Consider the following 23,783-nt stretch of genomic DNA (forward strand, 5'->3'; position numbering starts at 1 on the left):
TTAACTGTCCAGTCACTCGTTTGCATTTCGAAACAACCATGAAACAAGACAAATTATATTCAAATTGAAGTAAATCTTCACATAATCCATCGGCTTATGCCTTTCAAGAGCTTTCCAGAGATGCTTGTCAACACAATTAACGATAATTTGTTGAAGTCTGTCCGCAGTAAGGCACATCACCCTATCGGCAAGGGTAGATGACACGGGTTCTTCTGGTGCTATTAAGCAACATTTTATCATGCAAACTCTCTGCCCACGGTCCGTGACCGGCGACGATGATGAATTGGCACATTTCCTTAACCCCGTCAAGTGTACGCACGTGCGAACGTCGAGCAGAAACAAAGGAACAGTATCCGATATTAATTTGTTTCCCACATTGTGGTATCGCTGGCTCCATACACACATATATATTTATTGATCCGTGCAAGGACACGTGCCCGGTTTTGGGTGATAAAAGTTTTGCAACAGCAAACAAAACCAAAAAAAAAAAAACTTTGAAAAGCACATGGCAGCTTGAGCACCGTGTTGTATGCTGCAATGCAATGATGTCGCTCACCATGGTGACCGATTGACCACGAAATCATTCGTCACGACCTTCGCCGCGTGGAGTTCGCGCAATGCACAGTGGGACACGTCTTTGCTGGAATTGGCGAACCAGCTGGAAGAATGGATAACAGATAACCCGTGAACATGGGGCAAGAATTCTATAGCTGTTATGTGAGCAGCATGCAGTGCTGTGGAGTGCAAACGCCAAGGATGGTGCCTAGGCGAACATGGCACAACTTGCGGTTGCGTTGCTGAGCTTCGCTTCTATTATTGGTACCAGAAACTAGATGCAGGAATTCGGTGCGACCGATTGGCGTGCCGGGGTGGTACCGTCATCGGAACAAAGCACAATGAAGACGTTCATCTAACCGCGGGGAACGGGGATGGAGGCCACGTCACAAAAAAGGCAAAAAGAAAACAGTGAACTAAAGTGAGACGATATTTCCATTTTTATTCCGCACCAGGACCAGTGACCTTAGGAGCAGAGTGTCGCTTATGGTGATGTCCTGTGTTTGTACCGCTTTTTGCAGCCATCACCGATACCATAGCCGATTGATGAACTTGTTTGTCCGTGTGTGTGCTGTAGTTTTTCTCGAAACAAATCATATTCTGCCAGCTCCGCTACCGCAGCGTCTCCAAGGAGCGTGCCAACACAAACAAAAAAGCAACAGTCATTTCATCAATCTCCGATAACTTTGCAGAAGTTGAACTTAATCGTTGCCACTGGAGATGGTGACGGGCGCAGCGCAGAGATATATTGGATAATTTTGCAATAAATATCAGTAATCGTGGGCTGTTTGGGGCGAAGTTGCTGTTATTTAGGCGTTCTTTTTCGGCAGGTTGCTTAGCCGTGTGTAAATCCCCCCGGATGAAGAAGTGTGTGCAAATAAGAATTTTCGTTTCCCTGGGGGGCGGGAGGTGCTCACACACATGTTGAAGTGGCTGAAAACATGCATTAGGGAAATTGCTTGTGAATCATAGCTGCCAACATCTTTTGTTTTCCTGGCGCTATTGAGCATACACGATGCACGAATGGCAACATAAGCTGAATGCGTGGAAAATACAGAAGATGTTCCGTTCAAGAATTTCAGAGAAGGACTTGGTGATTGAAAATGGTATTAACATGAAATGAAAGGCATGATGATTATGGTATTAACATTTTTAATTTAGAATTTAAAAATTTGTTGAATCATTATTTCCAGGAAGTAAATTCCCAGGATTCCTAAAATATATTTAAAAGAATAACCAAATTTTAGAAGGTGTTGGAAGGAATCGGTCTTATGCCTTTGAAGCACTACTCAATGATATAATAATAAAGCATTTAGCAGTTGACCAGTATTGCCTTATTACTGATAAGAAGTACATATTTCTACTGCTACGAATTGTACCCAATTTCTCAACACGATACGTACATGTTGCTTGGTAAGTGCTTTAACAAAACCGACAGCCAATAACGACTGTAAAGTCATTCCAAAACTGGATCAATTTGAAAAAAAAAACCCACCCTATGAGCCTTTCGCTTAAAAAGCAACTAAGGACCTTCTTCTTCGGCGTTCCTTGAGTGGCTAGGGATTATTTATAACCAACAATAAATCAATCATTCGATCGTGCGCTCCATTGGTCGAACCAGGAAACCCTGGTTCTGTTCCCGCCGTTGTGGCTTTGTGGGAAACGATAGAGTTATCGGCCGAGCGCTTGTTCACTCTGCGAAAGGTGAAGAAATCATCCCTCGCGGGGAAAAAAGGGAAAGTAAAACTCGTGCTCCTTAGCGCGGTTGCTCAGCTGCAAGGCGTCGCTTGACAAAGGAAATGTAGCCACACAAACGCATCCACACGGATTCACAAAGGCGATCGCAGACGTTCGGCGAAGATGGGAAATTTTCCTCATAAAAGTAGCAGGAGACAAAAGTTAATTTTTCCCACACCGTGCCTTTTCCCGTGCGCGAGTGGCACGAGTTTTCTTCGAAACAATTTCTCTCCTCGGAACGTAAGCAGAAAGCTGTTCGGCTCTCCTTCTTGCGGTGTGTGCATTCGCTGGATAATTAATCTTCAAATGATGATGTCTCCTGCAGTCCCGAGGTAAGGCAGTATCGAAGACAACACGAAACATGGATGGGAGCCACGGCCGTTCGTGCCGGGCCTGGCCGGTTCCATCAACAAACACATCGTGTGCGGCTGCGGCACTGACAAGACGAGTGATAAATTGTTGTCGAGCAAAAGTTTATCTTCCCGCGCCCGCTTTTTTTTTGTTTGTTTGCTGCCAGGGCGATGTTGTTCGCGAGAACTGGTGCCCGTGTGTTTTGTGGCTATGCTTTTCTTTGGCTAAATGAGGGAAGAAAATCGTCAATCACAATGACTGGGTAACAATCCATTTGTGAACGAGGCTTTTCTTCAAAGTTAAGGCTAAACACAGTCAAACAAAAACCATTGCCAGCACACGTGGCTGCTAAAGATGGAAGGTTAAACCGGCGAATGACGAAAAGTGTAGAAGATTTTGCGACCTACAATTTGGTAAAGGGAAGACGAAACGAAACATAAATAAGAACGAAGAAACAATATGAGAAATTGAAGTTGCCATTAGGGAATCGCAACTAATAGATACAGCCAATAAAGTTGTAAACGTTTCTAGAGCAAAAACTTATCGACCTACACAGTAAATATGTTTATAATCTCGTTTAAAGCATTATTATTTCTTAATTACCCTCGGGAATTGTGTTGTCGATAGGAATTCGATGCTTTTTTTATCATCGAAACTTGAATTACTTGCAGTAAGCATTTAAACTCATCAAGAAAGTGCTATTACAAATTCGTTCCACGCACAATAAATTACCCAATTTGAATTTAACTAGATATCATGTTTAATTTGAACAATCTGATACGATAAATTCGATAGAAATAAAACGATTCTAGATATATTCCTTCCATGGAATAAATTCAACTTACGGCCAGCTGGACAGCTCGGAACGGCATTTTGCCTTTGATTTACAACGGAGACAAATTGAATAACGGCAAAATATGCTTTACTAAACTACAGCACGATGAGTATCATCATTCTCATCATCATCATCATGAACAGATACCATCTTCGACATCATTGTTATTGTGTAGCATCGGTTTGTTGTCATCTTCCCGGTGTGCTACACTCGGGCAGAGATTTCTGGGAACGCAAGACGTTCATCTTTGTCGGCATCGCGCGACAGTTCAGCAGTGTGGAGAGAAAGGTTAATTTTCCAGCACAATCTGCTGAACGCGTGTACTTCACCGAATCATCGTCCATGGTCCTCTCCAGCAATGCGAGATAGGTTGGATGGACACGCTTTAAATGTTACATTTTTCCACCCGTTGAAACATACTCTCGGTGATATCTGTTCGTTCTTTGTTTCAATTTTTGCTAGCAAAAAAAGGGAAAGAAAAATGAAAATTTGGAAAATTCAATAAAATCCCCGCTTCGGCTGTACGCTGGTGAGGTGATATGTCTGAGCGCAATTCATCGCGCAGAACAATTTTCCCGAACGAAAATGCATCCGAATTCGCTTCATAATGGAAGCTGAAGTTATGGGAAACAGTCATCTTGGATGAACTTGAAAACTTTTCCAATTTGAGTGGGGGTAAATTTTCCAAATTCCGGAAACTGTTTCAAAATGTACGCACACAGAAGAGGAAAGAACAATGTTTGCCAGAAATTTTTAAAAAATGTTTCACCATTCTATTAAAATTGATCGCAATCAGTGTTTTTATTAAATGAAGAACGTTAAGATCTTGCGTTTAAGTGCATTTTAACTAAATCGAATTGAAAAAAATACCCGCAAAAAGCCTAAGCAATTGTTATTCTACTTCATCCCTCCAGGAATTACTAATTATAAGTTGAAGTCCAGGAAATTTTTAAAATGTAATATTTACACAATTTGTTGTAAGTCCCTTATACTGATTTTTTTATTTCTGAAGCGATCTAATGAGGACGAATAGCAGAAGGTTTTCAACCAATATCGGATCGCATCAATGCGCCATCAGTCGACACCATACTGGGCAAAACTGATCAGAACCGACGAAAGTGACCCCAGCAGCGTTTGCAGGATGGAAATTGGTGGTTCACAAGAAAATCCCAACGAAGAAATCCCTAATCAGGATTGAAAAATCGCCGAGACACAGCTGTGCGGTACATTGCGGTATCCACTGCACTGGGAGGCAGCATGGGCCAAGAGCCCCTCGTTCGTTTCACTTCCCTCCCCCGACCGATCTTCAGCCATCGAAACGCGGCCTTGGGAATGTCCCATACCCGTCACCGTCGTTCGGGTCCATTTTGTCCACGGCCTTACCGAGCTTACCGATGAAGACCACTTGAGTAATTGGGACACATTTGTGTGCGACATTTCGGCTAATGTTGCTGAAAAAGTGAGTCACATTTACAACTCTGGGCGCGGGATTAGGGAAACGCCGAAACGAAACGGATCAATCTTGGACAAGGTCGGGCGCGATGATCTCTAGGCGGTCTTTGCAGTGAAAAATGACCGGCGGTGTGGGACGGATGGGTAGCAAAGTTTCGGAGAACACGGGTCGGCTTTTTTTTGTGCTGTATGCCGTTGTAGGCAATTTTGTGTGTTGTCACAAATTTTGGTAGAACCCTAAACTAAATGTCAAATATGTCAAAGTTTAACCGCAAGCCCTCAAGCTGTGATGGTGTACGGTTATGTTGCTGTAATGATTTGTCTTGGGTCTTTTGTTGGTCATAGTACTAGAACAGGTTCCCGATGGTATGTGATTGAACAAAGCAACAAGAACAAGTGCACTAACAAGTAAAGATATAATTCCATAACATTAACTAGTGGAATGAGTAAATTTAGTAGCAAAACTGTTTTTTTTTTTATTCGAAAAGAACGGAAATTTGCTTGAATATATCGGAATCTTCGTCTAAAATACAATTCACAATTCACAGACATTTCCTTCTTCGAGCAGTGAAAGAACCCTACCCCTGAGCAGTAAAAGAACACCTACCCCCCTACCCTTACCCCTGGTGTACACAGACAGCAAAACTTGAATTTTTGCTTGAAAAGCAATTAAATTTTAAAATTAAATTAAAATTAATTTAAAGAAATTAAATTTAAATAAACATTGTTTTTTACTTCTCTTTAAGCATTACTTTAAAGCTTGAATTTTGTGCTTCATGCTTACCGTTCCATGCAGCATTATCGAAGGATCCGCAATTAAAATTAAAGGCACTCCTTCAGGCGACCGCACACTGTCAGTTGCATGCAGCGGTAGTACAAGAAATAAATTAATATACCACGCAAAACAACGTTCGTATCGGCCATAGGTAAAGGCACATGCCACGTGCATGCATATAGGGGAACGCACACAACCACCCCACTCAGCTTCTGCTGGTAGACACCGACCGTGGCAATCCGTGGCCATGCGATCGAGGCTCAAGCTTTTCTCCGCTAACCGTCAAGCCACAAGCGCGTCGAAAGCTTTTAATTATATCCGCCCTTTAAACTGCGTAAACTTTGTCTATGTGCATGAAACGCATTTCGGGATAAAGGGGAAGCACTCGCGGGAGCACCGTGCGCCATATTACTATCTTCAGCAGAAAGGGTTATAAAATTGAATTTAGCGACCAAATCGCCGAAGGAAATCACTCGGGGCCTACGGTGTAAATCGAAACGATAGTGCTGCAGCAGAAGATGTCTGCTCTTTTGCCCTATTACTTGGCAGAAAAGAAATCGTGCTAAATTGGACTAAAATTGGATTTTCATACAGTGTGAAAAGGTGGGAACAGGATTCTACTGTATGCAATCTAATCTGTTGGGAAACTCTCGAAAAGGGTGCTAGAGATTGGTGCTAAACGAATTATATGAAAAGCTTTTATATAATACAGCCCCACCATTGATACAATTTATATTTCCCACGTTATTCGTGGTATGTTTTTATGCAACTCAACGTTAACTTAAAAGGAACACAACAAATATTTTAAACCAAAAACATATGATAAAAAGAACTTTTTCATTTTTATCTTTAGTTTTTCAACAAGTAATTCATGGTCGGTTCAAATTAAAAAGATACAAAATCAAGCCGTTTTTTACTTTATGAACATATGACAGAAGATAACATAATGGACGAGAACGAAGCAAAAAATTTGACAGATTTTCGTTGTACGGTAACGTAACGAAATATAGCGTCGGATAAAAATGAACCACTTCGAACGTCATGCAGGCGTTTGGGTTTTGCATAACAAATTCGATATTAAAAATAAAAAAAAACACACTGTTAACCAAAGCACAGCTTATATTGCATCCTCCGGGTTTTCCACTGACGTCGAGGTTGACGTAATGCCAATACACATCCGGATGCATCGAGCGAGCGGAGCACAAAAGGAAAACTATACTATCGCTATTAATCGACCTCGAACGTCGCATCGTAGGCTAAAATTAGAACCAGATATGTCGCGCAAAGTTCGCTCAACTTTCGATCGGACGCGATTCCATTCAAGCTTTTTTTTTTTTCAAAGCCATACCCCCTTCCTGCTGCATCCGCCGTTTAGGGGAGCACAAACTTTTTTCGATTTTCCCAGCGTAATGCTACCTAGTTCTTCGTAGTTATGCCATTTATTATCTCACCCGTTTGGTACCGAGCGTTGAAACCTTCATCGGTGGAGCGGTCGTAAACCACCGAAAACGTTGTTTTTAATCGCATTTCCACGGACAGGGTGCATTTTTCAGTAACTTTTTAACGAAACTAATTTAACTCAGTCTTCCAGTCTGAGTCTTCAGTCCTCAGTGCGTCTATGGGTTACACTATGAGCGCAAAAAAAAAGAAAGCAACCAACCACTAACTAAATAAATGTCCGAAGCTATCCTTTTTCTCTTACTGCTGAACTTTTTTCGACAGAATAGCAGGACTACGGGAACCGACCCCGGGATATGCAGTGCAACAATTACTTCCAGAGCTTGTAAACGAAAAAAAAATAGATCTACCGCTTGTATCGTAAACTCGGTAAATACACCAACCCGACCCCGGCCATTCTATTTGCCATTCGTACAATCCTTTCGCATCTTCATTTTGCTGACCGTGAACCAGAAGCAGAATAAATAAAACAATAATTTATACCGACACAACGAACGGAGCGAACCGGTTATGCTGCTGGCGAAGAGTTTTACCGCTTGGTTCAACTCGGTTGCGCACCTGAGAGCGAAGCCATAATTTAGGCTGACAGACTGTTCCAGGACATCGTGAAGGACATCAACGTTGAGGCAATTAGGCGAGTGCGAGTAAGTTTAACTGATGGTTTCTCAACAGCCCGTTACGATACCATTGCAAAGGCCATCTTTCTGCGGTAGACTTAAAGTTGGGCTTTACGTTTCATTCTGCCTTCCGCTGGTTGCGGTCCACGTACCCACCGTTGGGTTGGCCCATTAGAGACCAGCAAGGGGTACCGAGGCTTCTTCAGCTCGAGATGATTAAATTAAATGTGACATACAACCGAGAAGATTCCTATTGAGAAGATGTATTTGATGTACTGGGTAACCACCATCCACGATTGCCGGTGCAAGAATAAAGGACAGGTGGGGGTATCATTTACTTCGGACGGGATTATGATACAAGCGGAAAGCTCTACCACACACCGGAGCGACCAGAAGAAGACTCCAGAAAGTTGTTGCTAATTAAATTTTCTCATACCCTGCGGTTGGTAATTGTTCACATTGTAATTGAATTGCTGCACAAGCTTAAAACTTTTGCAATCTGTCTCTAACAAGCTATAAGACGGACCTCGGTATGGGTTATTATATCGAAAAGTGTCATCTGTCATTTGTAACAACATTTATGTTGGATGCGTATTAGATATTCTTGCGAAGTTTTTACGCAGATGAGTAGCAATTTCGTTGAAATGATTGCAAAATCCCATCGTGAAGTTTTTGATGAGATTCCGAATCGATCCCGTATAAGTGATGGAATGTCCGAGCTTTCTAATTTATAGTTGCTATAAACCGGTATATAAAAAATTTGCCCTAACCTTCAATGGCCGGAATCATACTCTAAGCGATTTTTTTTGTATGCGTTTTGACGTTTCCAGGCTTATCCGCTGACAGCTCGCCATACAAATGGCAAGCCAAGTTAAACCTAGGAAAGAAGGATTAGGTTGGTTTCTCAATGAAAGCAACTAACCCAAGCTCGACAAATGTCAAAACAATTAATTTTGCTAGCTGGTGTGAGCCAGGTTAGGCCATGTTTTCCGTGTGCGAAAAATGTAAACAATTTTTTTCAACGACAACAACTGAAAAAGAATTATTTTAATATTCAAACTTAAATTTTGTTTGAAATGAATTGAAATTAAAATTAAATTACTAAACTTAAATAGATTTTCTTCAAATTGTAGTTTACAAAAATGATCCCTTGAGTCATTCTTTATGTCAAAATGCCATGTCCTTTATGAATCTGTACAGAATGATACAGCCCGGTACCTGGATTATTTGACAGATACAGGCTAAAAGCTTAAGCTTTCTAACTTAGAGTATGATCTGCCCCGATATCAGCAATAAAATATTTACTAACATTGACTAAAGCAGATTAGCACAAGAACCTTTCTATGGGTTTATGTAGGATTTCTTTAAATGTTGTATAATTCCCCACAGCTTTCATCACCTCCACAACAACGTGCCATTATCGATGGTACGGCGTATCCCAACGAATACCCAATGACCACAACACGGCGTTCCAATTTTGCGAAATACAAATGGCAAACTTTTGGGCGAAGTCTTACGGTTTAGCCGCAACAGCTTCCCGAATGGCTACAGGGGCGAGCAAATGAATCACTCGATAGCCATATACTGCGTCCGCCTCTCTTTCTATTCTAGCACCAAAACCGCTAATTAATGGTTAATTATTTTTCATCAAACGAATTTCATACCAAACCTCACTAACAAAACAAAAAAAGTGGCTAAAGCCCTTCCAACGTGCCCTTTCTCGAGCGATTGCACAAATTTTCAAACGCGCGTCTGTATACATTATCCCAGTTAGGCCGGACACGCGGGAACTGGAAGTTGGGTGAAGAACAGCATACTTTAAGCTGCTGCTACTCAAACTTTGAATACCCTCGTCAAACGGTATTGTTGCGTTGGCCGGTCTGTTGTCAGAACCGATAATTTATCAACGGACGGATCTTATCATTCGACAAACGACAGCTTTAAAGCAACTCCCTGTCGACGGATGGCTGGGAGCTATCTGATGAGAGAGCAAAAGGGAGTTTTATCCTTTTGTCACACAATATTTCTTCACCTGCGCTACTGTTTGGGGCAACGGAAAATTTATGGAAAATGATAAAGTTCACAAACGATTTTTCAAAAATATTGCACCATTTGCACACGAATGCATTGTGCACGGTGAGAAAATTCGGCTGTGCAGTTCGGTACACGGTACGGCGGCCACAAGAAACCCCTTTTTCTCAACCCATTTCCGATGAATCAGCTTCCGGACCGCAACCGTCTTCCTGTGCACCGATGATGCAAACTATCGTTGCCTGCAGGCACACGGCACGGTGATGCAGCCAGCCGGTCGTCGAAATTCTGACACACGGAAATAGAATTCATACCACTATCTGGCAGGCTCTCAACAAGCACTTTGCAAGCCTTTTCCTTAGACCGGATGTCGTCGAAAGAGCATACAGAAAGCAGTGTGCCGCAGTCAAAAGTGCCAGTGGAACATATTTATGTGCATGTTTCTCTTTCGCTTTCGCAGGTATCCGAGCGTTTTGGGGCAAGGACGAGAGAGAGAGGGGGGGAAAAAAGAGACCAGATAAAGCAAATTCCATTTGACGGAACACGCCATTCGAATAATGTGTCACACCGCGCACGTGTATCCGTTGTCGAAATTTCAACCGAAACAAAGGATCCATTTCCGTGGCCGGTTTCCGTGTGAAAGTCAAAGTTAGTTTCAGATCCCCGGATGACATACCATATGCATATACGTGTTCGTCCGCTGTGTTGAATGGAGCTCTTTATATTTCTACGAAAACCGTTGTACTTTTTAGTTTTGTTAGCACAATATACATCAGTGAACTCATGTCACGAGAATGAACGAAAAGCAGGTATTTGAACAATTTTAACGTCTAGATGATAAATTCCATTATTTATCGTATTTTTTTACATATTCAGATGTTAAACAAAATCATTTTGTCAAAGTTTTTGACACAACCTGCCAATTATAGAGGATCGGAGTTCGGATCGAATCACGGAAGAGGGCGCCACCGTCGTATTTCGAGGATCGAGCCCTTTTCCAGTGGCAGACAGCGTTAAAAGCAGTAATAAATTTTTAACTTCACTCACCTAGTAGGAGTTGTTAAAAATATTACACCGAACAATCCGAAGTAAACAAATTTTGAAATATTTACCAAAAAATCAATTACCACAGAAGAACCATTCAAACGAAACGGTACAAAAATGTTGCAAGAATGAAACATACCACGGGAAATGAATACCTTTGCGTGCGTAATTTATGATTGACTTTTCATCGAGTTTTGAACAGGCTCCTGCTAGGTACAGCCAACCCTTTGGTGAATCAACCGTGCACAATGTACACACAAACTGCCGGGCGAATATTTTACTTTTATGCGTTTGAGTAACCTTTTAGCACAAACGGGTAGGTAATTCCAACCCATGCAGTCAGAAAATTGGTTCGGTTTCAGCTTTCAGCTCACAACTGGACAAAAATTCAGCTAGAACACCGCAGGGTTTCGGAGCTTGCTTACTGTATTTTGAGCTCATAAAAGAGAGAGAAAAAAAACTGTATTCAATAGCGAGAACGTGCAACGAAAGAACAAAAAAAATCCGACCCGAAGGGTAACATTGCACACACGTTCGCGCTGCTGTTTGGCACAGTTTCGGCAGTGTGGTGCGGGCCGTATTGTACTGGACCCTGCCGTGGCAGGAAGAATTTGACGATCCAGACACAGTTATGCGCAACATAACGCCGAGCGGAATGGATACACATCGAATGGGAGGAACAAGAAGCGGATCTGGAAGGGGGGAGATAACATCCAGCCAACTGGCTTTACCTAGTTTTCGTGCAAGCGTCCAATTGGTACCGAGCAAACGGACAGCGTCATTCGGTCTCCAAAGTTTGTGGATATCTGAAAGAAAAGATATCGGGGATCAAATGCAAATACCTACAGTGTACATACACTTATATGACAGATACGTACACCCAGCTGCTTTACAGAGCACAAGGAAATACATTGTTTTATCAGTTGTGTTTTAAAGTACAATTAAACAACAGACGAGGAAAACAGGTGATCGATAGATATGGTTTAACACAAACGTACAGTGGCAATAAATGATGACTTTATGGAATGTGTATGTAAAATGAGAATAAAGCTTGACAAAATAGAACGAAGGGCAGTGGGTGATGTTTGTATGGTTTTAATTGTAAAACGTAGCATGCATACTTAATCTAACATTGAATAAACAGTCAGCACGTTTAATATTTAGTTGTTAATTTAAATACGTTTTCAACGAAATGAGATAACAAAAGGGGGTTAAACTACCGTAATGATTAAACCAATTCTTTTGCTCCAAAAAAGAACATCTTTAAAACATTAAACGTTGTGCAAAATATGACAAAAAAAGGATATAAAAATGGCACACTCGTATCATCAGCGACGGGAGCGATTGTCTGCCAAAAGTTCGTGGATCGAAATGGTCTCAGAACTATCATTCACTTCTTGCGGGAAAATGATCTCCGACTCTACACAATGGGAAGTAGATTAAATCGAGCTTAAACAGAACAAGTCTATGAGGAAGTCAAACTTGGGCAACACTACGGAGAAATTTGTTGAAAAACAATGAATTATGTGTGCTTCATGACTAACATAATTTATGACTTGGCAGTTGATGTACTGCGTCAAAATGAGTAAATATTTTATTAAAAACAATTATGAGCAATGATTTTAAGCATTAACAACTCAGAGAATAAAACTTTTCTTTAGCTTTCAAGAGAATTTCTACAGTGCCATGACTCATTTTAACGCCTAGCACATGTGACTACATCCAAACGAGTGGTCAAATACACTGATAATGTACGCAGTGTCACTTCTGTCCGAGTCTTTGCCATGTTATTATTCTAATCCCTTTGAGGTAAAGCTATCGTGCTGCAAAACATTGCAATTATACATTCAAGATGATAATAAACCCACCAGAGACCGACAGGGGCAAAGAGGCAATCAAAATGACAACTGTACCGATGTTCAACATACAGCGCGAAACCGAACACAACGAACAACATGTCAATTGATTGCGTACAATATAATCTCCACCCTGTGAGTAGTGTAAGTTGACGCAAGTGAACCAAGACTATTGATCCTGAACGAATCATCGCACCGATACACTCACGCGATCGGCAGCGGCCACGTTGGCAAAAGGGAAGATAGGAGGCAAGCGAAAACAAACACTAATGGATGCACCTGAAGGGTGCATCACCTTAATGAAAGTGTACTAAGCGACCACACACACATCGACGGACGGTTATTCGCACGTGTAAGGTTTTCCTTTATCGGGCAGATTATTTATTGAGTGACAGATTGGTCGGCACCATTGACAGCGATGTCTCAGACGCGCGGAACCCTAGCAGTCAATTAATGAATGATAATGCAACAAATACAGCCGAACGTGGCGTCAAAAATACCAATACCAATTTTAAAACAGAACAGCAGCATTTTAGTGTTGGATCACATCCAGCTTCCCGTTTCGGCCGAACGGAAAACGATGTCCGACGGTTCGCGTCTCCGGTGAAATGGCGTCCACGGTCACATGGCGCTCGTACAGCGGAATACTAATCAATATCAACGCTTCCGTTCAGCTTCGTGCCCTGTTTGTCGCAGAAAAGCGCACATTGGTTTGCTCTTTTCCTCGCCAACGGTTCGTCTGTTGACCATCGTCGAGTGGTGCTGCGGTACGCGAGTTTAGTTTAATTAGAGCTTATTTGTTGCGTTCGGTGTTCGTGACCAGCTGGTGCTGTTGCGATACTGACGGAAGGTGTTGCAATGCAGGCCAATGCCACCATGGTAACGGAACAACACCGATGCACCCGACGGTGACGACGCTTCGGTATTCCTGTTCTAAAAGACTTTAGTGTTTGGGCTGCAAACGATTCTTGCACAATGGTCGAAGGTTGCGGTGCCAATCTAACCTTGAACTGACAGATTATTGTGGCGTTGTGGCACATGACATACATGCTGACTGGCAGACGATATCAGTATAATATGAGTACCCGAACCATAATAGTCGAATATCTTCTTCCAACAGAAAGCACAAATTGAACTGATCTGAGAGACTAACAAACAAAACCAAACAAGACAACAATCGAAACAATATTACGCTAAATGTATCAACAGTTAAAATTAATATTCTATGCAATTAACCCATCTTAATCCAAATCCCATTCAAATTGAAGTTTTGGATGCTCAATTTTCCGACTCGGGTTTTGCCGAACTTTGCACACTTTAGTGTGAAGTATTCCTGGCGCTAAAGCTTTTATTAAATTACCATTAAAAACAAGCTGGGCCGTTTAATTGAATATCTAATGCTTTCTTTAAAAAAACTATTTTTACGAAAGAAATTTCAAACGTACGAAATTGAATGGGTTAAATAACCATATTTTAGTAAACCTACGTAAACCTTGCTCCAAACTCTCTTCAGCATATGTTTACTATTTTTTCACAAATGCTCATAGTCAATCGAATTATAAATTTCTATCAAAAAATGAATACCAGAGAAAAACAAGCGCTAGAGGGCTCTTAAACACAATAAACGAATTTCAACGGGAAACCCATGTCTAGCGTGAATTTCGTTGTGTTTATTTTCGTACCAATCATCATCCCCTTTTCTGTGGCAAAACAGGAAAATAAAGTAAAAAAAAATACGAACATCTCCCACTCTTTCGGTTGCTTTCTTCTCGGCGAAAATGCAACATTTCTGGTAGCGCCACAGAGCAAAAGTCTATACTCCCCGGTAAATTAGCTTCCCGCCGTTTATGGGTACGGTACACATGCAACAACATTCAACCCCACCTCCACGTCGTGGGCCCACGGTGTGAGTCTCGCACATAAAATCGATGATCGCACGTCAGTTGCAACCGGCCGGCAATTTCACCCGGCATCCCTTCTTCCCGCGCTAAACGATGCGCATCGAAGTCTACCGAGGCGAACGATTCTATCGATCATTTTTAACTTTATCGTTCAACTGCAGCGATTCCCCGGGCCCAATCAACATGGATCGGTTTCTTGATGAACGATGCGGTTGTACGCAAGGCGGCACTGATACGGCACTGTTTGCAAGGGCTAACAGGGGGTGTCCCTACCATTTGTTTCACAATTTGGTAAGCCACTTCACTTGAGAGTACTTTCTTAAGCCACACCATTAAGTCAACTCGACAAAACTTCACCGTGGGGAAGCTCTAATTGATTCTAGAGCTGTTGAGAGTGGGTGGTGTGTTTAATGAGTGCGAAAGAAAGAGCTACCATTACAGGGGTTTCGAACTAAGTAAATTGAGAAAACAACGCATACTTCAAACATTTTCAAACAATTCAAATATCAAATGTCAAAATCGAATGCTTAATTTTAAGCTGACTTATTTTACTAATTGTTAGCCTAACAAAGCTTAGTAAGGTTAAAATTGTGATCGTTATGAGGATAATGGCGTAAGTTCTTTACACGCTTGACATTATATTACAAATAATCACAATATAATATAGTAAAGCTTTGAGGTTACCCAACAATATTTTTGTTTGCGGACAGTTGGACAAAAGTATCGCACAAAGGCTAGAATGATAAACTGCGACAAATAATATTCTATCACATCTCATGGAAAACTTTCGCCGAGCCGTTTTCTGATCGCTGAATAATGTTTGAACCCCGCTTAATATTTTCATCATATCGCCAATCGCTGATCAAAAACGAGGTTTTTTTTTAACTTTTATGAGCGCGTTACGGTCGCAAACTGTTTCTTTAAGCACCGTGTGTACAGGAGGAAGTACGATAATAATAGGAATTTAAAATTTCAAACGAATAAAACAGAACGGCACGTCTAGGCGCATCGACACCGCACCGTGTGTGGGTTTCCGTATACATAAATACAAAGAAAGAGAGAAAGAGAGAGAGAGAGCGCGAGAAGAGGAGGAAAAAAACAATCGCATAAAATTGAGCAAAATTATAAATAAACATCACGGTGCTGCAATAAGACAACAAAGCGAATGGGCCGAACGGGAGCACCGCCGGCAGGACATCGGCCACCATTGCTTCAGCCACGTTTACTCCCTCCCGCCCCGTAACGTGCCGTGTGGTGAACAAATTGGAGGATGATGATTTCGCCGCATATTTCAAGCCGTAAGATGGCGGACCAAAGCATAAGACACGGCGTTGGCGATGGCGGGTTTGGCGGGTGCGGCGCCTTAAGGATGTATCGATGGGCGGCATACATACAATGCACGCCAAACCGCGGCTCACCCACAACAACCACCCAAACAAAAAAAAAAAAATACAGAACCACAAACCAATGCGACACCAACGTGGCGGTGCCGCGATATGCTTTTCGGAAGACGTAAGAAAGTAAACAAAACAACAGAGAACGCCGAGCCGGCAAACCCCGCGAGTGGGACAATTTGTCCGCCTGTTTTCCGTACGCCCGGGCACGGATGAGTTTCCTTTCACCGGCACTTGTTTTCCCCCACAAACCCAACCAGAAGTGGCCACTTTGGTGCCGTTTTTTTTTTTATTTTTGTTCAATGTACAACTTGGCTGCGCGTGTATGTATATCTTTCATTTCGGTTTTGTTACTTTCTCTGCTCATTTAAAAACACTCTCGCTCACTTGATGCACTCAAAGTGCATTGCATGACGGGAGGAATTCCCTCTCCCCTTCCCGGGTGGGTTGGGGGGGGTTTGAAGATACTGCAGCACTTGTATATCGCTTTCAGTGCCCCTGCACCAACACATGCACTGCTCGCGCGCCAGAGCTTACTCACTGGGCCAATCCCGGTACCGCGGGCATAACTTAATAAACTATTCGTTTAGCGCTGCTTTTCTTCGGCCTTCGAACAAATATTATTTATCACTTTCGCGCAATGCATCGCTGCGGTGCATCTGCATACAGAGTCGATACACTCTGAAGCCAAACCGCCACTGTTGTTGGGCAGCACAAACTCAAACACACAAAAGAGGGGCAAAAAACACACACACTCACATTTGCTCACATTCAAAAAGTCACCGGTTGACCGGATGGCAACGCACAAATTCACACGAAATGTGAATCAAAAATAGACACCACACGGTTTATCCATCGGAATTACGAATACGCGTAATGCTATCGCTACGGGAGCACACACGGTTGCTGTCTGCCCGACGAGCTCGTCACGATCCGATGCCACTTTCGCGAATCAGTGTACGTCCGACGCGTCCGGCAGTTCGAACTCGACGCCGTGAGGAATTCTGTCGGAACCTGTCGGAACACCGTACGCAAGCAGCAGCGATCAACCGTGAGGCCCATAGTGCAACCCCGCCGATAGGGGAGCGAGAGAGAGAGAGAGAAAACTCGAGCATCATTCGCCACCCCCAAACTGGCTCTGTACGGTATCCTCCCCTTAACCGTCCACAAACATCATCCCGAGCACATGCCACTTGTGTCTCTCGGGTTTCATTCGTGTCTGTTTGAATTTTACTCTCCTAAACCGAAGCAATGGTGCGTTGCTGAGAAGTAAACCATATGATGGAGCAATTCAGTTCGATCTTGTGCCGAAACACACCGAAAAAAGGTTATTAATTATAGTTAAAAGTAAATTGCGTACCTTAACAAATTATTAAAACGTATAACGATATAAATTTCTTGTAAATATGTAGTTCTGCTACGAACACTAAGTCATATTTTAAAACAAATTCTATATTCTACAAGTTTTACTTGAAAAATTAAATACTAAATTTAGATAATTTAAACATGAATTAAATTTGGGAACGGAAATTGCAAGATAATATTGAAATGACTTTTTTAAATTGTGAGAAACAAAATATTTGCGTAATTTTAAAAATTACGCTAGTAATTATAACAATAGCTATACATGCAAACATACCAAATTATATATAATAAAAAGTGGTTAATGTCCAAATAATATTAAAGTATCAAAAAATGATAAGCAAATGAAAACTTCAACACGTACACAAATGTTGTAAAACAATGCCGTTAAGTTTCCTCTCAATTCCAAATGAAAATATTGTTTGATTGCTAATATTACTTATCCTTTTTTAATGGAAAATAGACCCATATTACTATCTTCGATGATCTTCACCCGGATAGTACCAGGCGACTCCATTAACCTTCATACAAGTTTGACTAGGTATTACATAGCCTACTATGCATACTAGGTTTGCTTGTACTTTGGTTTACTTATGTAGTGACATGTATGTTTCCATCTAGATAACAAGCATTTGATATGATAAAATTTGTTCGTTTTAAATAAAAAATACTAACTATACGCACATCGTACTAACATTAGTCGATAAAATATAAAACATATATAATTTAACCAACTTCTTATAACTATTATTAAACTTTTGAGAAAGTTATAAAAACTTTCACAAATATTTTAATCAATTAATGCAATAAATATATATAATACTTTAGCACATGACAGTTAGGCAAGACCCATAATAATACAGCTTGGTTAATCATAATGTGATGCAGACCGAAAATGGCGGTTTATTTGCATGCATGTGCAGATTACTCACAGCCACGGCGTGTATTACAGCTAAGTAATTCTTTCATAGAACTCACCTGAAAATATAAGAAACAGAAGGAAAACATTAGAACAATCGTTATAGAACGGTGAAGATTAATTGAAATTAAGCAATACATCACATTGCACCCTCAGTACGGCGGTAGTTCAGTCAACCGAACCACCCAGCAAAAACCCACCGAATCAGCATAAAGCCTAGCATAAGGAAGCGACCAGTACGCTTAGCGTAACGGTGAAATGAAAACCATTCGAGTGTTATGGGTTACAAATCTTACACACAAATCGCATACTGCGCATTGCAAACTTATGACGATTGGTGCATTTCTCAGGGACCCCAATGGAAACCGGAGACACCAATGCCAAGGCCCGAAAATGTCTCCAGTCTTCAGGTCTACGTTACAGTTACAGATGGTTTGACCAACCATCGTGTGATACGGCAACCCGCTGAAGTTGCATCATCCACAAAGCAAAAGGAAAAGGTCAGTTATTGCTACGGCTAGCGATTTTTACCACACAGTGTCAAACTGGTAATTGCGTGTTATTGGTAGCGCTGTACGGGTGAACCTGAGAACATTTGGTGAGCGCGTTCTGGTGTGAACCATGTTGACCAAATTTGTACTTCTTGCGGGTATTGGATTGTGCAAACTGCCACGCAAATTATAACAAAATATCTATCATCAATATTTTTGATAATATTTGTCTACTAACAATCTACCACTTCTACGATCCTACGATCCACAGTATGTATGTCAGAGGTGGTCTAAAGTAAGCTATAGATTTGTTATAATCATAATGAGATAATAGTTAATTCTTGATCCAATACGTTTAATTAATATTTTCTCGTATCTATGAGTAACGTAGTACCCATTCATAAGTGCTTACAATATTTTTTACTGTGCGACGCTGAAGTATCGTGTAATTAATGCGATGAAACACACTGACACAAAAACTGATTGTAAATAATGATATACAAGCTACCATACATACACATATCATACATTGTAGATTCAATGTAATGCAATCCCTGATATAAGAAACCGCTTGTTTAAATATTTTCTCCTGCTATCCCACCGTGGTAGGACTTGTTGACTTTACTATTAAAACTAAGCGTGGGGTATTAATGCAAACTAAACCACCATCTTATCACTTTCGCGTGGAATTTTTCAGGTAGTTCTTGGAAATTAAGTAACTCTCCAAAGTGTATCAGTAAACAAAGTACTGAATTACGCTTGGTCTGAGAGCGGTCTGTAGTGTTTCATATATAACGCGACAACGAAAGACTGTCACTGTAGTTCCCTTGGATTCGACACACTTTGCAGTTCAGAAGCATCATGAATTCGCTGAAAGTTGTAGTGATGCTAGTGTTGGCAGGAAGTTACGTACAAGCAGATACATTTTTTGCAAACTCCTTTGATGGTGAGTAAAACGACGGAATCTTCACCTAAATGAAGGAAAGAACTGAAATGTTTCCTTTATGGCTCCGTGTTAGCGGTAAGAGGATGTAAACAATTCGAGAATATGGTGGGTTACAATGAATCCCACGCGTACTTCCCAGTAGCGGGTCTGCAGAACGTTGGTGTCACAAAAAACTCGCAGTACTTTCGACTGGCGTTCGTTGGCGCAAGCGGTGCCCACACACGGTTCGGCGAATCGTTGTTCCCCTACGAGAAGAACGTGGTAGAGATCGGTAAGTTCTGGACAGTTCGATCGGATGGGGGAGGGAATGGTTTTCATTTGCCAATTCTTCTGCCCAGTGATCGGTGGTTTGGGCAACACGTGGAGCGCCGGAAGAAGACAGTTTCGTGCGGCATCGAATCAACATAAAAACACTTTGCTCGGCGAAGCGCAAACACCAAATATTCTTTCCCGATACCATCCAACCGTAGTGGTGCTGGAAGTGTTCAATAATGGTATGGTGCAAGTCACCATGGACGGGCAAATGCGCCCGTTCCTATCGTTCACCGACGGTAGCCAGATACCGGTCAAGTATATGACCTTTACCCGTTGGGGTAGTGATGTGATCGCGTTCTACGATTGTCCGCTGCTGGAAGCGAACAGATTTTATAAATCGCATCCCTTGAATCAAACCGTCGTGCAATGATACGACGAAATCGAATAATCGAAAGGCATTACGGCCACTAAAGGCGCACACATTACAGTGAAATAAATCCACATGTTATGAGCACTAAACAAGTTCTTTCAAGGGTTTTATTACAAGTTAATTGTACCATTCCATTCTCTATCAATTGAACAATCGATAAACATATTCTTGTGCATTTGGATACTGCTCGTTGTCGAATATTTCAGATGAATGTACCATGCTCGATGTATAAAAATTAACATTCCCTTTCACATGCATCTTCGAAACTTTGAACTACAAATAATTATAAAAGAAGTTAAATAACACATGGTTTTTACTGCTACTTACCGGCTTTTCGTCGCGAGCGCCACAGGACGGGCGGTACCGTATCACCCGGGGTGGCCAGTGTGACTATCTTGTCGAAGATTCCTGTGGAAACCATAAAGAAAAAAGCGAGTTTAAAAAAAAAACATCCCAATTGAAAGTTTTAAACGTAAGTGTTGGACATAAGAAACGAGAGCATTTGTTTCCCCCTCCCTGAATTAGGGACAAGTGAAGATATTCCTCGTCACGCGATGATTAATAGACGACTAATATGGATTTTACCGTCCAATTGGAAACCGGCAGAATTTGTCACGCTGTACGGGCGCATGTAGCGAATCGTTCAGTCATTCATCACTCGCGCGTACATGATCGCACTGATGCGAGCGCAAAACCTGTTCTGTACGGGGTGACAATCTGGTGGTTCACATTCCCCGCAAGCGTGATTGATCGCGCGAGGCGCCGGACGTCACATTGGAAGTCGATTAATCGCATAGCGCCACCGTCGCAGCTAATTGACAAGCTAGCTATCCTCCAGTCCAGTCCATTTTCTCACTCAATCGCTTACCGGTTTTCTTTCCCGCGCAAAGATTTCTGCCACTGTTGTGACCGCGCAAAGATTTCTGCCACTGTTGTGACAAGCGAGAGCGAGAGAAAGACAGAGCCCACACACAGATTGAGGGTGGACTTTTCGTGGTGTCACTGGAAATTACTGGTTAGCTTGTCAGCAGCCTCATCCATATTGGTGCACAGTGTCACCCATTGTCACCCCGTTTACAGATGGTAATTTTTATCTTATTTTTGTCTCGCAACGGAGGTTGGCAAAAATTGCCGCCCGCTGGGATGCACATGTGCACGATATGACGGGTACAGCCAATTCCTAGGTCCTATTACAAAGTAAATCGATATTCAAATTTAGACACACGGGATCGTGGCGTGACTGCGGGTCGATGTTTAATTGAGCGACGAGTTTACAAATTCTTTTATTTATGAGCTCGAGGTAACGAACATTCTCGTTTCTTAAGGGGAAAAACTTAGCTTGTGCACTAGTAACACTAAAGCAATTTCTTGCTGCAACAAAATTTTTCTTGAAACCAACCATATTTTTGAAGTTTCAAATAATACAAAAGATCTCTTAAATGATGAAGAAGATCATCGATCACATTGTGTAGCTAACTTATATCTAACAAATCTAACAAACACAATACACTTCCTTCACGAACTGGCGGAAAACAACTAACATTGGCTGCGTCTGGGGAAGAAGCCTTAGCCTCATGGGAGTTTTTGCACAGATATCGGGTTATCGAACAAAAAAAAATGTTTACCATTCGTTGGAAAGGAATTGGTTCATTAGTGAAACATTCAAAATCCATGTATCATAGCGATGGCCATGACTAAAAATAACCATACTCGTGGTCGATGGTACATTTGTTCTTCGGACAGGCATAATCAAGGAATGAAACTGAATCAAGTAGGTCAAGGGATGGCATCCACACAGTTAGGGAACAGCTAAGCGCCTTTGCGATGGCGCACGCTTTCACCGATCGAAATGAGCGCTAGCGGCAATGCCGTTACCATTGTTCCCCAACGGCCTTCAACATTTTTATGATCGATTTCTGCAAGCCTTTGGCGAACTGTTGATAACGCTATTAAAAAGCCAAAGTGACATTTTTCGTCGTGTTATGCATGGTACCTATATGAAGAGACAGACATTAGCAGGTCTCATCTATAATTCGTGTTCCACACGTGCTCTGGTGCACCTTTCAAAAATTATATTAAACCCCTTTTGTAGTCTAGACTTAAAATAGTCTTTTTTTTGGATTTGGTTATAAATGTACACTTGTTTTGCTTCATTCAGTCATTGTTTTCCAGAACACGTGCGATCAGGTGATGGAATATTGGCTCCCAGAAGATGTAGGAATTTTATTCAACAATTCACCAGTTATACAACTCACTCTTTGGCAACATAGTTTAAACATAATAATTCATAACGCGATATGAATATTAAGAGGAACGCTTAACATTGTGAAAGGTTTGCGTATCAAATATGTCAATGGGTTCTATCAATTTTTATGCGTCCGTGATTATTTCAACCGGTCGGCGAAACAACCCGGGAAACCCCAACCGTTCGGACATGCTATCAACACGGGCACCGCATTTTGGAAAAGGTTTTCGTTAAACGGTTATAGACATCGTGACGTCGACCGATTGTGTTGCTTGTAAAGAAGTTTTGATTCAGGCTGTATAATGATATGTGCATAATGTTGACTAGTTGTCATAAATGATTTGAATACGGAAAAGTTTAATAATCAAATGAATTATTGAATCACGACATAATTTCGGGAACCTGTTTTTAGCGAAGGTTTATGGCGACGGACACAAGGATTAACTCATCAACTTTTTTTTATCATATCCATAAATTCATCATTCAGCAACTATAAAGCTGATATTCATTAGCATGTTATTTTAAAAAAATGATACACTTAATTCACTTAATACACAAATTGAGATCTTTAGAATTTTTATGTAAGAATTTTACAATTCTTAACCATATTGATGATGATAAGTTTCCTTTGTACACCAACATAGGTTTGAGAGGGACGGAATTCCCTTTGCCGAATATCTAAGTTATAGAAAAATCTGGTTATATTTGAGTATACATCTTAGAAAAAGCAACAACTCTCGTATTCCTAGTGTGACATTAACCCACTCCTTTAAACACGGCTTCGTGTTAAGTATCATCAATTATCTAGCTGCCATTTTGGTATAACCAGTACAGCTGCGTTCCAGAATATGACAACTTCGTGATTTTGAAGGTTTGAATTTCAATAAATGCATCCAATTCCATACTAAATCCCATCCGTACCGTTTCCCGTATCGAGAATTCCAGATCCAGATAAGTGGTTAAAAAAGAAATAGCGATATCATCTGAAAGGTTGATACGCTAATAATTACTATAAATAAACGCAATATGTATTCATTTTGAAAGAACTCTAAATAAGCTACAGCATCAAATTGCTTCTTATTTTGATTGTTAAAAGGAGCGATGCCTCTGCACTGGAATTGCTAAAACT

At 41.3% G+C, this 23,783-nt stretch overlaps 1 protein-coding gene across 1 annotated transcript in view; it reads right to left on the minus strand.

Moving 5' to 3' along the window:
- The window catches only part of LOC128711038 (dual 3',5'-cyclic-AMP and -GMP phosphodiesterase 11-like), a 43,698-nt gene extending 22,248 nt beyond the window's left edge, over positions 1-21,450 (minus strand). Inside the window, exons 1-3 of the mRNA XM_053805905.1 lie at positions 21,423-21,450; positions 20,737-20,817; positions 11,587-11,661 (exon numbers count right to left, since the gene is read on the minus strand). Coding sequence (XP_053661880.1) covers positions 11,587-11,661; positions 20,737-20,817; positions 21,423-21,450 — 184 coding nt within the window. The remainder of the gene's footprint in view (positions 1-11,586; positions 11,662-20,736; positions 20,818-21,422) is intronic.
- Positions 21,451-23,783: the final 2,333 nt, after the last annotated feature.

Source organism: Anopheles marshallii, chromosome 3, assembly GCF_943734725.1.
Source record: "Anopheles marshallii chromosome 3, idAnoMarsDA_429_01, whole genome shotgun sequence".
Taxonomy (NCBI): domain Eukaryota; kingdom Metazoa; phylum Arthropoda; class Insecta; order Diptera; family Culicidae; genus Anopheles; species Anopheles marshallii.